The following is a 17,111-nucleotide window of genomic DNA, read 5'->3' as shown; positions in this document are numbered from 1 at the left end:
ATATATATATATATATATATATATATATATAGAACTATATATATATATATAGTTCTATGGTGTGATGATGAATGCAATTTACGTTAAACTTTGTTACTAGTTTACACGTACGATATCTTTTGTTTTTACAATTGTTTACAATAAGTTTGTCATTTACCTGATACCAGACTTTCCCCACGTCCGTTGTGAGATCCACATCTCCCCATGACGCTGCTACCATAGGAGGGAATCCTGCCTGTACGGTCTGGTTCCTCCTGAACAGACTGGGGTTCGGGTAGGGTTCCCTCCGCGCACGGGACTGCGCCGTCGGCGGGAATATTATCAACCCGTTATCGGAGAACTGCAAAGAAAGAGATCGAGAAAAATCATTTTATCCTTTTGTTAGGACATCCTTCTATCCTGCCTATCTACCTATCCGTCTATGAGTATGTGTTTGTGTGTTTTTCTTTTTCTTTGAGTCATTCACGGTGGTAAAATCTGGGTTGCAAAGTTCCCACATGCCATAGAACCCGAACTGTGTTCGATCGTGTTCGATCTGGGCAATTCGAATCGAACCCACGTTCTATTTCGGGGTCACCTGCGGTCATTTACAATAAAGCGGCAAAACAAGCCTGTCTGCCTCCATGCCGTGCAACAGATAAAAACAACACTTTTCTATAGATAAAAACAGTTTCCTGGACAGTACATGTCCGCTATCATTTTTGTTTGTGGACATGTAACATGTAGCGAAGCTACTGTCGTATCCTTGGGTGACCTTGAATACTGTAATGATTCTTTACGCCAGTGAAGAATAACACAATGCAGACTTTTGGTCGACATGACATGTCTGCAAAACTCGTTTTAACCTGCAAGCATGGAAAGTCAAGCATACCCCATTCACGGCTCAAAATGACCGTTACGGTTGTCCCGAAAATCGTGTTTTAGGGATTTTTTAAAAAATGGCCTCAATTTTGAATTATGGGTAATTTAGTGCGAAAAATGTAAAGAAAAATCATTTTTTCACCAGTATGTCGACAAAAACTAGACTTAAAATCAGAAATTAAAAAATCCCTAAAACACGATTTTTGATCTTATTCCTAGTCGTTGAAAAATATAAAAATCGGGAATCTGGGGTAATATACGTAGCCAGGTTAAAACGATGTTTGCCTAAAAACATGGCATGACTTGTGGTCGGAAATCCGAAAACAATCGTCTTTCGGAGCGAAATTTTGAAAAATCAATGATTTAGCATAAACAGCTAATATTGAAAGGATGTTAAGGCAATAATTTCATTTTAATTTCACGAAATTTACCATTAAATCCTTTTTGTTTATTTTCAAGTGTTTTACTGGTAGGCCAAACTCGGCCCAAATAGCGTCTTGTAATCCGATACCTTTTAGAACGCGCCTAGCAATGGGAAAGAATACCGTAGTGACAGACCGCCGTGATTATTTATTCATTGGAAGCCCAAATCAGTCTGCAAGCCGCTTTTCAATACAGACATGAGTTAAGAGATAAGGGTAAGGCATGGTCTGTCATAAAAGATGTAAAGTTCACATAATTTAAAGTCCAAATAAATCTATCTATCTATATATATTTTACACATATTTCTTTCATACTTTCCTATTAAGGAACATAGTGACTATGGCAATTTATTTCAATAATTTCTTGAAAAGAATTAATCAGATTACCGTAAATACTTTTGAATTATGGAAAAAACACGCAAAACCCTTGATAATCTTTAAACTTAAAAATCCACTAAACAATTTAGCAAAGGAATTTATATTCAAGGTTTTAAAGATCTAATTGGTGTGAGGCTTGGAGAAGAAAAGTGAACTTACGTAAAGGCTGTAGTAGAACTGTCCAAAGAAAGGGAACCCCATACTGGTGTCAATCAGAGACGGCAGAGAGATGTCTTTGTGGTCGTCTGTGTCAGGCAGTAACATGTCCCCTTGTTCTTCACCGTAAGGGAAAAGGATGGTTTCTGAAAAAAAAATACAAAGTCTAATACATGTACTTTGACGATATCACCACCGGTATGGTAACTTATCTAATTGAAAGTCACCCGTCTAACTTTGAAGAACAGTTTGTAATTCAACTTCATTTTGACACTATGCTGTCAATTTTCTGTGATGACTGCTTTGGTTTTATACCTTTATTGGCACACTTTTCCGTTTTAACAGGTATTCGAACCCCTTAACCTTAAGGTTAAGATCAATATTAAAATTACTATGATTTTAATAGATTATTTTACCTCTACACACGAGTTTATCCTTTGTGAGACCATTTCCATAGAAACCTTCCCTGCATGTGCAGCTGTAGCTTCCCGGTGAGTTGTTACAGGCTGAGTTCTGATGGCATTTTTCTCGGAGGCACTCATTAACATCTGTTGGCAAACAAAGAACATGTTATGCACGGCAGTTAAACAAATAAACACAGGAGAATGCCATCTAATGTGCAGATATCTATGTATTTCTTAGTAAAAATGTTTATTACAGAAACCATTCTCATGAATGTGTGATTTGAAATCAATGAACATGTACATCACTACAACAAGATTGTTTACTATATAACTATGAATCTTATATTGCTGATAACGATTAGGCGATTTTTTTAAAAAACGTTAGGAATTTTTAGGCTGAATTACATATAAATGAGGGGCTCTTTGAGCCGTAAATGTATGCACACACACGCACGCACGCACACACACACACACACACACACACACACACACACACACACACACACACAAACACCATATAGGTCATTTTTCGTACTTTGCATGCTACTGGAATAAGATTTTCGACGACTCTCGTACGTCAATAGCACATGATCAGTGGTTTTTATTTTCTTCATTGCATCACGTTGAATTCAACATAAGCATAATACAAAATTTACCATTGTCCTTGGTTTTTGTGTTCAAATGGTACGAATGTGAATGACTCACCTATTTCACAGTTAACGCCCTGCCATTCACTTGGACAGTCACACGAATACTCATTAAGTCCATTTATGCAAGTTCCTCCATTTTGGCAGGGATCGGAAGCACACTCATCAGTTTCTGTTGGGGCGAAGAACACAAAGTCAAGAAGAGTCATCAATTCCTATTATAAACAAACAGCTGTGTGAATGTGAACGAAATAAATACAGCAATAATATATAGCAAAATATGGAACACAACAAAGCTGTAACTATTGAATCCTAACTCATTCATAATCCTAAAGGATGGTATCATTGAAAAGTATTTAACAGTTTGTGTCAATAATACAATGTTCTTTTACCGGTGCATTCAAATCCGTCTCCATGGAAACCTTGTTTACAGGTGCAGATAAAGGAGCCGTTTGTATTTCCACAGTGAGCATGCCGGTGACAAGGATCAGACGTGCACTCATCCATGTCTGTTAAAAACAACGGGACAAATAACATGACATTGTCATACATCACTACGGTCTTGAACTTCTGCCTTTCTTGTAAGTGGCAGTTTATTATAAGTTTTGACATAATAAAGTGCTAATTAACTTATAATAAATTACTGTTTCATCACTTATTCATTCATCTGAGAGTGAATAAAATAGTAATGACAATTAATTGGTCTCTTAAGTAATTATTTAGTGCTGTACCGTAAATTTTGCCAAATCGGGTATTGGAAAGATTACGGTTGTAGTAATTGCTCCTTGTGCTTGTCACACTTTGAAGTTAGCATCCTATACTACATTATAAGTTAATTTAGGAAAGACATATGTAAGATAATATTGTTACAGACGTCTTTTGAGATATATTTGATCATAACAAAGTTCTTTACACACACAAGTTCTTTGTAACTAAGATTTCTGTGACCATTTGGAGCTTCCTTAGGGCATTACTCTACTGCTGCGGGTGGCGTTGCTGCAATGCGGAGAATGCGGTCCCGGAGTTCATATCACACTTCACGACAAGAGAAATACCTTACCCTCTTCACAGTTGATTCCCTCCCACCCATCCACACAGTCACAGCTGTAGGTGTTGATCCTGTCACTACAGGTCCCATTGTTGAGACAGGGTGGAGGTTTACAATCGTTGACATCTAGAAAAAATAAAGAGAGATCTTAATACTGCTAAATCCAACAGATACTGCTTTACTCCAGCGATGCGTATAATCATTCGTTCAAAAGGTGTTTGCAGTTCTAATGTTTAAACCTTTTTCGTAACTGATAATAATAATGGTCGTTATATGTCAAAGCTATTTTGATACACTATTTCTTTCCAAAATATCGTTAATTATCTTATGGTCTAAGAACCAAAATTACGATATTGATTTTAAAGTTACGACAAAAGTTAAACAGTTCAACAGTTTATTAATAAAATCAGCCTTTTAGCCTCTACAAAAACATGCTGAATGACAGTGATTTTTTACAGGTGTCTAGCAAATACAAATATAAATTAACATTAAAATGCATATACAGACACACAAAGTAACTAAAGTAAACAAACAGGCACTAAAGTAAAGACCAGAGAGTCCTAAGAGTCTTTCTACGAAGAGGCATATTGCCCTGTGTAAGAAAGAGTTGTACTTTTGTTCTGTAGGAAACGTTCATAATATTTGATACCAAAAAGGACTCACTTATTTCACACCTCTCCCCAGCAAACCCCTCACGACAGGTACAGGTGTACCCGTTGATCCAATCCTCGCACGTTCCACCGATACAGGGGCTGGAGCTGCACTCGTTGATTTCTAGATCAAGAAACAATAAAAAACTTTGTTAATTTTAGCCATGTGAAAACCTTATATTCAATTTGTTATTATTGATACCAGCGGTTCTGAGTCTGACATTTGACAAGTTATAGGACATGAATACTATGTACATTTGAGAACACTCACGAACAGCAAATTAGCCAAAATTATGATTCAGTTTTTTTTTTTGTATTGAACTGCTAATGACCACATTTTAATGCACTTTACCTTCAATGATCTCAATTATGAAAATGGTCATAATCATTATAAAATGCCTCCATGCAGACCTGTGCAAACCGTGCCAGACCCCACATATCCGTCCAGACACTGACAGGTGTAGCTGCCTTCTGTGTTGGTGCAGTTGGCAAACTCGGAACATGGAGCCGACAGACACTCGTCTTCATCTGGAAAATAAAACGAGTTTTTAACAGCAACAACAAAAAATATCCTCATTACTAAAGAAACTTTAGGCGACAGTAAGCAAAATTTATGAATGACATCCTCCACAGACTTCAAATCTAACGGGGCGAAGATTTTGGCATCATCAACCTTGTTTAACACGAAATGATTGTGCTAAATTGTGCTTAATTTACTGCCAACTATTATAACATTCAATTGTCACTGATGAAAAGTAAAAGTTTCCAATCATTGTACAAATGGTTTTGATTCAGTGGGAACATCACATATAAAAAGAACGAAATACATCACCCCTTTGAAGTAAAGGAAACAATAAACTAGAAAGGCCAATATTTGCTTTGGAGCAAATACAGCGATGGGTTCACCACATTTTACGACATGGCAGGGAAAGAAGGAGAAACACAAGGGAAAACAATAATTTACATTGATATAACTATAATATGAAGTAACATACAACTAAAACAACAGTTGGATAGCTATTCCCTACTATATTGGTTAGGATTTTTAATTGCATAATGCAAACTGTTGATTTTCAAAATAAAATAAAAAACGTTCATGCCCCGCATTCCAATGCTGGAGCAGGAAAGCTTGAAATACCTACCAAAACACTTGAATAAAGACATACTGTCAGTATGGAAATGCTCTGTGCAGGTGTTAATCAAGTTAAATCCCAACAGCCAATCAGCAAGAAATGCTCTGTGCAGGTGTTAATCAAGTTAAATCCCAACAGCCAATCAGCAAGAAGAATAGAGGAAAGCTGCATGCCTATTGGTTGATGCCCTGCATTCCATTGTGATGACTCATGCCCAGACGTGGTAAACACGGCACACTAACACAGTAATACATTTGCTATAACACAGCCAAAAACTCAAATAAAACCATTCTAAAAGCCTGTATCACAAAAATTTAAAAAACGCCTAGGGGTATTTGCCCAATGTACCTCCATACCAAATTTCAGGACATTAGGCCCTAAAATGAAGAAGCTGAATCCATTTTAAAAATGGCAGGAGAAGAAGAAGAAGAAACACCAGAAAAAGCAATATGGTTTCACCACACACCACTTCGTGGTGTGGTGAACCCATAATTAGAGCCTTGGATTGTTTCCTCTCGTCATATTTATCTGCCACCCACTTTCCGGCAACATTGCTGGCATTGAATACGATTTGTAGATCGAGTTTTACTGCAGTGTAAGATGATGACGATGCAACAGACCTTCGCATGATGTTCTCCCGTCACCAGTATAACCACTGGGACACCGGCACGTGTACGAGCCGTACGGAGAGTTGATGCACCTCGCGTTAGGCACACAGGCTGGCCGGCCCAAGCAATAATCCAAACCGTCTTCGCATTCATTGATGTCTGCAAAAGAATGTATGTAACGTACGTATTACTAACTTCCTTCAAAAACTGATATACTGACATAAAGTAAAAGGCATGATTCTTGGCTTAAAAATATCTAATATTAAAAAAAATCCGATCCTTTTACAAAATTGTGAGTTTCTTAGTATACAGTAGCATAGATAGGTAGTATACATAAGTACATGCTAATGAGCTTACCTAGGCAAAACTGGGAAAGACCAAAAAATCCGTATCCTGTATTGCAGTCACACTTCTGAATGTCGCCATCAACAAAACAGCTTCCAAACCCACAGAATCGGATACAGGGGATTATTGCTGAAGATTAAGAGCAAAAGTTATAACGGTAAGTTTATACCTATGATGTGATTTTTACCGAAACTGTGCATTTCTTCATTATAACACTGACCGTTAAAGGAATTTTTTCATGATTTATATATCATTGTATACCTTCACAAGTTAGCAGTGTGCCCTTCCATTCCCCATCGCTGCCACAGGTAAGCGTTGTGTTCCCGTTCGCGGACTGAAATCCCGTCTTGCAGCGGTAAGTTGCCACGGAGCCAGTGGTCGTTGCGGTCAGGCTAACATCAGTATCGGAGGGCAGCAATGGACATCCGCAGTCCGCAACTAAGGAGGAATTTTGAATGCACGTGCATTATGGGACAATTAAACATTTAAACAATGAAAGAAGGTCACCTCTCTGGAGCGAGAAAGCAGATGGTTCGAACGAGGAGTCAAGGAAGCTGTAAACATCAGGTCCCGCTCCCCGCCCCTCAACCGCGATCAAGTGCCAATTAAACTGTTCTCCAACTCAACCTTCTTTCTGCAGGGGCCTGAACGATATCCACTTTAAATGGCCTTTGCAAGTGTCGCGTGTTATGCGTGGCTTGGACAGAGTGGTTCAGTCGCAAATTCTGTTATTACGATAGAAAGTATATGTATGAATTAACAAGAAGATAGGTCGGAATAAAATTGGTCAGAAAATCAAGTACTTTTCCCATCTCTGTGACTAAATTGAAAAACGGCTTAGGCCGAAGAGTTGTACTGCTACACACATGTACTGTACATTTTTAAGGTGAAATAAAGGTTGAAAAAAACATTAGCTAGGAAGACGTCATATTTTATCCTTCCACCACCTGCTTGGTGAAGCCTATTCACATTATCGTTGGCAATTTGTGCGAAGTCTATCATATTTGCATTACCAAGAAAAATTAATCGAGTTGCTCCATCGCCCCAAAGCCATATTTACACAAACTCTTTCAATCGTTCGCTAATTCAGTAAAATAACCTGATAGTTTGATGAAAAAAAAAACATCGAAAACAAACATACCAGCTGTTGTAGCCATTGTTCCACTTGCGTCTGGTGAAGTTGAAAGCTGAGTTGTCGTGACATTGATTAGCAATGTTGTTGTGGTAGGCTCTGTTGTCGTGTTGGATGACAGAGTGGTCGGCTCTGTTCTTGCGTTGACTAGAGTAGTCGTCTCGGTTGTAGTGTCAGCCAAATCTTCGTCAATGAGACCGTCACTGTCATCATCACTGGGGATTCAAATATTTATGTTGATATCATTGAGTCTAGTCTCTGCGTTTCGTAATTATGCATTTGCTGTGTTTAATAACCAATGTTAACCACCGAGCCTATGCTACTGAAATTGTCATGTGGTTTGCATAAACAAAATATCCGAAAAGAAAAAAAAAATGTCCATTGATACGCCATGTTTAATAAGACTAAAAGGGGCACAGTGTAAAAACGTTATTGATACATATTATTAGATGAAAAGACTAGAATTCGAATTATCAGACAAAAGCTGTGATATAAGAAAGGTTAAACACAAGTCTTACATTCCGTTCAGTTGCTCCTCGTCCACCAGTTGGTCACAGTCGTTGTCGATTCCGTCGCCGACTATTGGTTCTGTGACGTCACATCCGCCGGGGATGTTGGCCAGTCGGAGACCCAGGGGAAAACCGACGGAGCCATCTTCAGATAAGCCGTAGTACGTTAAGGAGAAGACAACATTTGCGGATTCATGCTTGATCTTGTGTGTTCCCTCAGTGCCGATGTAAAGTTGCGTAGCGGACAAATCAGAGTCCGGGATGGGAGACCAGATCGTGTTGGAATGTAAGGGGTTGCCGTCAAACGTCAGCCCGGATGTTTTTGACGTCTTTATGACGATGTTTACGTAGCTGAGGTAGGACGAGTACCATGTGTCGACATTGGTGAAGGTGTAGTCCGCGGCGAACTGCTCCACCGACGGCAGGTACATCATAAAGGGATTTCCTGTGGTGCCGTCCGAATCCAGCCCCTTGCTATACTGCAGTACCATGATCGACTGAGAGGACGCGATAGACTTGTAGGTGTTGGACGAAAAGTCCAGCTCCCAGAACTCGCCTGCGTTCAGCGTACGAGGCGACATACCAGTGACTTTGACAGTGGTACCGTTTCTGGCAGCCACGAGGCGGAAGAAGTCGCCTGCTCGACGCCCGGCTAGCGGGACCGTGACGAAGCGACGTCCCCAGGTGTTGACGGGCGGGATGTGTTCAACTAGGTGATCACACCAGTCGGACTGAGTTGGCACACTGGTACACAACACGCCAGACATGACGGACACCGGCTTGTCGGATACGATGTGGGTACCTGTAAGGTCCGAGAAGTTCTGGCCCTGAAATTGTATAGCCTCCAGACGGTCTAGCGAGAACGTGATGACGCTCCCGGCATTATAGTACTGGTCGTCATGGTACACAGTCCCTTTAACAGTGACGTTGATCAAGGTGTCGTTTTCAACACCGAAGATGGCGAATTCGGACGGATACTCCCGATACGCAGGAGTGTAGGAAGCAACGAAATACTCTCTGCCGAGAACGTCCACAGGAAGGCCCAGGAAACCGTCTGTGGGGCCCCGCCCCTTATTCACGCCGTACAGGATAATCTCGCGGTCGGCGGTGACGAGGACGCCTTTCTGAGCCCGCTCGTGTCCACTGAGCATGATGGAATGTGGAAGGGTGACCACCTGTACAGCTGCGTCAGTCACGATAAGCTGCTCTGTGTAGTTGGCACCTGGGGCAGTGATGGTGACGTTGGCGGGTTCTGAACTCGCGCCGGTGATGAGCAGCTCCAGTTCTCTGGGTCCGTAGTTCTGTAGAAATCCAACCACAAACTCTGTTCCTCTGTTGTCCGGAGGCATCATCACTGACAAGAGACAACGTCACATGTTAGTTACGCTTTTATATTTAGAACTTCAAGTTGTTTGTGGAGAAAGAGGGATACAATGCAGCAAAATCACTAGAGGACGATGAAAATGTTTTCAATTCAATATCATAGGAAAGTGCTAATTCGGGTTTTATGTTCACACGATATTCAGCAGTTGTACACAGATTGGTAATGTCATGGACCGGGATGATAAAACGGGATGCATAAAACGGAAAATTTGATTTAAACTGACCAACGTTGTGCGAGTATCTATATAGTAAGCTTCCTGTCGTGTGATTCACCCGGGTTGGAAGTAGCCAACTAAGTGACGAAACATAAACTAGGATATAATAAATTCCATGCAGTGGTCTTCCGAGTTAGGCTGTTTTCTAAGAAGACCGCATGTACATTGAAATCAACACAGTTTGCACACACTGGACTATTTTAGGGTATTCGTGCGCTTTTCGCACATTTTGAATACGTTAACGACAGAATTCTAGGTCCAGTTGTTGCAAATTTCATATCGTGCTCTTTTGGTCTGCGACGATTTCTTGATAGAGCGGTTACGTATCCAGAACGTGTTCTTTTGGCCTGTAAAGAATTCTGGATATAGCATGTACGTATCCAGGATGTGATCTTTTTGCCTGCGACGAATTCTGGATAGAGCAGTCACGTATCCAGGGTGTGATCTTTTGGCCTGCAGCGTCTTCTGGATAGAGAAAGTACGTATCCAGGATGTGCTCTTTTGGCTTGCGAAGCCTTCCACGCGCGGAAACATAGCGGCACTGCGAACGCGACGAAACCAGCAAAGTAGCAAATGAACTTCTACTACGTGCGATCTACGTTTGGTCACAAAATCGTGTAACTTGCAAACAAAAAAAGGCGACCGATCCCATAACGCGACTGAGTATATAGAGGTGTGCGGTTGCAAACGAGGTAGACGTCGGGGAATAAAAGCAATATGAACCATATTTTTAACTCACAGAAAGGAGATTACCATTGTTGTCATATATCAGACTTTCAGTTCAGCACACCCAAGACAGTCTGTAGTCATAAAAATTCAACACTAGCAATGCCTTAATCATTTCTTCAATAAATGTAATTTTCAATTAATTTAATCTTTATGTTATCAGAATATCTTTATGTCGGGAATTGTTTATTTGAAGCTAAAGTGATTAAAAGCGTGCTAGAGTGCGTGTGTTGAAATCAATGTGGAAAATGTATAGTCATTTTTTTAAATATTTATGTTACGAAATTGATATAAGCGAGCACAAGCAGTACGCTTTCAACTAATACAAAAGACTATAACTACAAGGCCTCGGGAATGAGAATAATATTTTGCAATAGATACGTCTTTTAGTTGAATAGCCAGTGCAGCACCCATGACAGTCGGTAGTTATTAACTCACTTTCATTCTAAGTTAGGGGAATATTTTCAAATTGAAATGTATATCTACCTCCTATACCTGGTATTTAGGTTTAATGACTACAGCTTTAAGTTCACAAGGACACATGTGCATAGGACGTTATCCACGCTCTTGCCACACACCACATAAACCTTCTCAAATTCGTTGATATTTTTTTACCTTCACAATTTGGTGTAGCATCACTCCAAGTTCCGTTAGACTGGCAGGTTATATTGGCAGTTCCCCACAGATAATACCCGGCCATACAGGTGTACCTGACTGTCTGTCCTGATGTGAAGTTACTGTTGTTATCACTGATCCCATTGGCTGGCACACCGGGATCCCAGCATTGGCCTGCTGTACTGCCTGGAAGAAAATAAAAATCCCGTCCTTGCAGTTAATGTTTCATTATGGCATTAAAACATACATATACTTGAGAGTCTAAACGAGAAGAAGAAAAAAAAGTCCAAAGGAAAAAAAATGTTGAATACGGAGCCAAAGCATAGTTTAACATAGTTTCTTTGAGAAGTACGACCCAAGACCTCACTTATGTAGGAGAAGTTGAACCCCTGACGGGTGACACTGTAGTCAGATGTAAACCTCAGGAACATCGTGTTAGATGTACTGATGATGGGGCTGATTGGCCACGGGTCACCTGTTAACCTGGAAATAAAAAAAAAAAACAACTAAGATTTGACATACAAAAATATGACGTCATAATGACGTCATTCATGCGATTTTTCTGCCTAAAACCATCTAGATACGTTATTCTCGTAAAACAAGAATAAGGAAAAGTGTTTATGATGAAATATTAAGGTCTGTATTGCCCATAGCAACACCACTGATGTCATAAAGTGACCTTATACATATTCTTAATTATTCACCATCTAGGGTTGTGAATTTTGAACTTTCGAAATTGTAATTTTTTTTCAACATAAGTCCTAAAAATACGATGAAAATTGACACAATATGTTCAAATAAATTTTTTCTATAAAAAAATCGAAGTAGGGATTTGGAGGAAAAGAGCCGGGATGTACCATTTTGAATTTTGAGCAATGATGTCATTACATTAGCATCAATTATGCGTAAATATTAATAGAAATTACACAGAATTACATACGATGATATTTAAGAGCACTTGCAAATCAACATAAAGCCTTAAACTACTGTTTAACATAAAGCCTAAAACTACTGTTTAAAAATGCCCGTCAGAAAGCTGCTGCCATGGCAATACGAAAAATTATAAACTTATCTCACTGATTTGGAATTGTTGCCACCGATATTTTAGGAAAAGTCACCAAGTTTAGTGGCCCTAGCGCACAGTTTGGTGGCCCTAGCGCAAGCCGTTTAACGCTATCCGACATCAAAGTTGGTGCGGGCACTTTAGCCACCCCCCACCTCCCTTCTTTCTAGATAAGATTAATTGTAAATATCTTGATTGGAGAACAGTACACGATAGTTTATCCTTCATACTATGAATTTGTGGGTGAAATAAATAAACCAATCTGTAAAATAAATGAATAAGTTCTTACTACAGATATTCTGCGGATTTTTTGTATATTTATTTAAACTATGGTCGTTCTACTGATCCTTGTTTAAACTTTGTCACAAGACAGGACAGGGGAAACAGGCAAATGTCCTATCCACGCCCCCTGACGTCAAGATTTAAAACATACAGAAGACTACCATGCATTCCAGTAATAACTAACAATAATATAAGAAGTAAATAATAACAGAAACCACTGTGATAACGATAATGAATATATAATATAATATAATAAAAGAAATGATAATAATAGCATTAGTGTAAATATAAGAGTACAACAACAAAGGGATTAATGTGAACGTTTAAGTGCTGTTAAAAGTTACAATGTAGAGTCCTGATGAGAGTGCTGGTTATGTGTTTGGAACATTACCTCTGTAACTCTGTAGCATCATCACTGGTTCCATCGTAGATGGTCAAAAAGTCATACCCCTCTTCAGTGTCGAAACTGTCGAACGTAAGACGAATGATGCTTGTCTCTGGTACAGTGATCAACCACTGGTAGTTCTCATTGTTTCCATAGTTACTGGGAAAGTTCGGTGACGTAACAGGCCCTCCAGAAGGACCCGTCACGTTAGTTCCTCTTCCAATCACGCTGTTATTTACTGAAGATCCAGTAGCGCTCGTTACTGAGAAGTGAGAAATAACATTATGAGGGCAGGTAAAATAACGTCATGCCATTATTGAGAAATCAAAATCCATGCAGATGTTTCTGGACGTACATTTATTCCATTCCATACCTATGGTAACATATTGGGCAGCTTACCAAACAAAGTTATTTCAATTTTGCCTGGTTTCTTTAACGCCTTATAGACCTTTGTGGATCGTAATGATATTTTGTATTTGAGTATTTCAAAGTTAGATGTATAACCCATGGAGGGCAATGAAGGGAGTAATGTGAGTTTGGACTAGCAGCTTGTTCTGGAACTGCATCATCATTTGCCGATGTTAAGTTAAGTGATGTTTGACATAATCAAATGACATTCATGCAAATCATGATTTAACTTGCATAATTTACGATGGGATTCTAGCCTCCTTCGCAGACTTGTAGGGTGCGGCGTTATTTTTTTTTGCGAGCGGCGGGAGTTATGGTGCGGAAAGACGATTTTGCCGCCTAATGAGTTTTCAGTAGTGGCAAACTATTGGACATGCTAAAACACAGGGCATTTCAGAACTTCACAAAAAAGGTAACAAAACTACAAGATAGCAATATAGATAGCCCATCAGTCCATTAGGTTTTTAAAATAACATGACTGTCCATTACCACAGATAAAACCAACAGCATGGGTTCATTTTACCTCTCCCTTGGGAATCAGCAACTTTACAGAAAAGGTAATAGTCTAATTTTGCACTCGATGGAATCAAAGGATAATCGACACTCACTCAAGCTGAACAGTAACAACAGCCTCTTCAACATGTTGCCCTGCTTCTCCAGAATTCGCAGTAACACACGTTTGGCCCGACCCCCTATAATTACACTCAGGCCAGGGTTACCTACCATTTTGCCCTGCTTTTTCAAAAGTAACAGTAACAGTAACAGTCACACCTCATTTACTTCCCCGCACACGCCCGACCACACCCCTTATAATTAGACTCAGGCCAGGGTTACATACTCCTCAACATTTTGCCCTGCTTTACCAAAAGTAACAGTAACAGTAACAGTCACACCTCATTTACTTCCCCGCACGCGCAACGTTATCCACCCCCCTACCGGGCGGCCAGGCCAGGCCGATCGGTGAAGATTAGAATCTGTCCACCGGAAGTCTCTGTTTGGTTCAGTCAAGGAAGTTTCCAAATATATAATCCCTTTTCTAACCAAGCCAGCGACACAGCGGAAAAAGTTTTCAGAGAATGGTGTAGTAATAGAATTAACTTTTAATAACTTTGATGTAATTATGACGTCATATGACTTTAGAGCTAATAATAATAACTTTTTTATTCGCAAAATCATGCCCGAAGGCTAATTGCTTTTACAATCAAGAATAAAACACATTGCAATACAGTAACAGGAGACAAGTAACAACTGTCTGGAAAAAACTTCTAATTCTACTACTACGCTAGCTATTATGGGGTTCGACTTCTTCTTTGAAGGCAGTGGATAATGAATAGTCCCACATTCTGCATAATTAGTGGGTTTTGTGATCTTAGTAGAAATGCAGTTTAATGGCGTAATAATATAGTACGCCATATTGGATTTTGACCAATGACGTCATCAAATTAGCATATTCTATGCATATTAAATGATTTAACTTATATTTAATTATGTAAGAACATGTTGGAACATGTATAATCAATAACCTAAACATGTATAATCAATAAACGATCCGCGCAGACCCCATGTGTACTGTTTAGGGTTAAACAGATAGACATCTGAATCCAATTTTGATTTAAAATGACAATAGTTACACATGTAACTCCCCTTTGGAGCACAAACTAGCAGTGATCAAAACTCTCTTCCATCGTGCAGACAACATTGTCACTTCAGACCAAGCCAAAACGGACGAACATAGACACCTCCGAGGTGCCCTGGCTAAATGTGGCTACCAAAACTGGACTTTCAACAAAGCGCTCAAACCTTCAGATCAGTCTAAGAAAACCCAGAAGTGCAAACCATTGACCAACAAAAACAAGGCCAACATCACTATTCCGTATGTCCAAGGAGTATCTGAGAAACTCCGACGGATCTTCCAAAACTTCAACATAGCCACTAACTTCAAACCGCACTCAACCCTCAGACAAAGACTGGTACACCCTAAGGACCGACCTCACAAGGGTACCAAGGCGAATGTTATTTACAGACTTAAATGTGAGGAGCCCAATTGTTACAACACCTACATCGGAGAGACAAGTCGACCGCTTAAAGTAAGGTACAAAGAACATTGCCGACCTAGTGCCAACGGCTACTTCTCAGCTATTTTCCACCACCTACAACACAACCAGGGTCACTCTTTCAAACTCGAGTCCACGGATGTCTTAGACCGCGAAACACGCTGGTGGGAACGGGGTGTTTAAGAGGCAATATATGAAAGAATATGGCGTCGTGTGGCGTAGTGGATAGAGCGTTCGGCGCTCAACAAGGAGCCCCGGGTTCGAACCTGGGTCGGAGCACGGGGGCATGTCCGAACATGCGCACCGACGTTGTGCCCTTGGGAAAGGCACTTTACACGTATCCCCCCTCAACTAGAGGGTCGAGTCTCCAACGGCAGTTGGCTTCAGCTGGCGGACGAGAGCAGCGCCAGGCGGGCTGGCGTAGTCAAGGCGGAACTTGAGCGTAACCAAGTCACCGGCAGCTCGCTGCAAGCATCCCAACCGGAACCAGCACGTCTCCCTCGATGGATCCGCTGGGGAAGACGGATGCCCAAGTGTGTGGGTCTCAGATTCGCAACCTGTTATCCACCTTAAACAAATCCACGCGAAGGCTACCGTGTCAAATGTAACCCTCACTCAGGTGTAGGGACTGACACAGTCATCATACTCGAAAAATCTGTATATCTGTACATGAATCTGTATCTGTGCATGACTATGTATCTGTACATGAATATGTATCTGATTGCAAATAAAGATCACGAGTGATTGCCATAGAGATATGAAAGAATGTACAACCCCACCCTCAACAGGGAAGGGGGGCTACGGGTCGATCTTTCCGGCACTTGGGATTTGGCACTCCCAGCCCCGAGGACAGACAACACTTAAGCTCCTGTCCTGTATAACAGGAGCTTTCAGACTAATTTGCATCATCTTGTCTTGACTTGTCTGACTTTTGTTCCTTTTTCGACTTCCAAAAATTTGTCTTCACTTTATTTGCATATCAATCAACAGGTAGTGTATATAAACCTGCTTTCCCCTCTGGTCTCTCAGTCACTGACGAAAGCTAGTGGATACTAGCTGAAACGTCTGACGTTTTCAAAATCATATCCAGTTGCTTGAGTAACTGTTTTTTGGCAAATAGTTACACATGTAACATAGTGACAATAGTACACATTGGAGCACGTCGTAAAGGAGAAAAACAACATAGAATGGGACAGGGTTAAAGTACTGGATCAAGATTCCGATTGGTTTCCGGGAGGCAACCCAGATCCGCCGACAACGCAGTACCTTAAACAAGGACAGGGGTCGTCACTACCGGAAAGTTGTATATGACTGCCTCTTGTCACGTGATTATCACATTGATAAGAGAACGCAAGACGAATTTAATCGGGATGAAGAAGAGACAGAGTGCGTCTCGAAAGCTCCCCAGTGTAGCTGAACTTTTGTTGTGTGTTTATGTATAAATATATTTATGTCAAAAATTATACATGTCCATAGGCAATGGTTGCTATAGACCCAAAACTTCAAAATCTTAGAAAATGTTTTAACCACTAGTAGTGATATAATCAATTTTTTTAACTTTGATGTCATTTGGCCTTTGATTTTAGATTTCTTAAAAAAAATTTAATCATTTCTGCTGTAAAATAATCACATGAATAAGGATGGTACAGCCTGAAAAAGTTAAATAATTAACCCTACCTAGACCGGG

General features: G+C 40.2%; 2 protein-coding genes across 2 annotated transcripts in view; both read right to left on the bottom strand.

Annotated features, from left to right (window-relative positions):
• Nucleotides 1-13,064, bottom strand: part of LOC109469973 — a 35,042-nt gene extending 21,978 nt beyond the window's left edge. Inside the window, exons 1-16 of the mRNA XM_019768737.1 lie at nt 12,969-13,064; nt 11,600-11,715; nt 11,233-11,418; nt 8,303-9,647; nt 7,794-7,999; nt 6,914-7,090; nt 6,665-6,781; nt 6,320-6,466; nt 4,978-5,094; nt 4,580-4,690; nt 3,929-4,042; nt 3,261-3,377; nt 2,927-3,040; nt 2,234-2,365; nt 1,821-1,963; nt 158-340 (exon numbers count right to left, since the gene is read on the bottom strand). Of these exons, the coding sequence (XP_019624296.1) occupies nt 158-340; nt 1,821-1,963; nt 2,234-2,365; nt 2,927-3,040; nt 3,261-3,377; nt 3,929-4,042; nt 4,580-4,690; nt 4,978-5,094; nt 6,320-6,466; nt 6,665-6,781; nt 6,914-7,090; nt 7,794-7,999; nt 8,303-9,647; nt 11,233-11,418; nt 11,600-11,663 (3,273 nt within the window). The 5' untranslated portion in view covers nt 11,664-11,715; nt 12,969-13,064. The remainder of the gene's footprint in view (nt 1-157; nt 341-1,820; nt 1,964-2,233; nt 2,366-2,926; nt 3,041-3,260; nt 3,378-3,928; nt 4,043-4,579; nt 4,691-4,977; nt 5,095-6,319; nt 6,467-6,664; nt 6,782-6,913; nt 7,091-7,793; nt 8,000-8,302; nt 9,648-11,232; nt 11,419-11,599; nt 11,716-12,968) is intronic.
• LOC109469960 (CUB and sushi domain-containing protein 1-like) overlaps nt 12,965-17,111 on the bottom strand; it is a 40,516-nt gene continuing 36,369 nt past the window's right edge. Inside the window, exon 13 of the mRNA XM_019768726.1 lies at nt 12,965-13,224. Coding sequence (XP_019624285.1) covers nt 12,965-13,224 — 260 coding nt within the window. The remainder of the gene's footprint in view (nt 13,225-17,111) is intronic.

The sequence above is a fragment of the Branchiostoma belcheri genome, unplaced genomic scaffold (genome assembly GCF_001625305.1).
Source record: "Branchiostoma belcheri isolate BF01 breed outbred unplaced genomic scaffold, Haploidv18h27 scaffold213, whole genome shotgun sequence".
NCBI lineage: Eukaryota > Metazoa > Chordata > Leptocardii > Amphioxiformes > Branchiostomatidae > Branchiostoma > Branchiostoma belcheri.
Note: the sequence above shows the minus strand (reverse complement) of the source record. Positions and strands in the feature narration are given on the sequence as shown.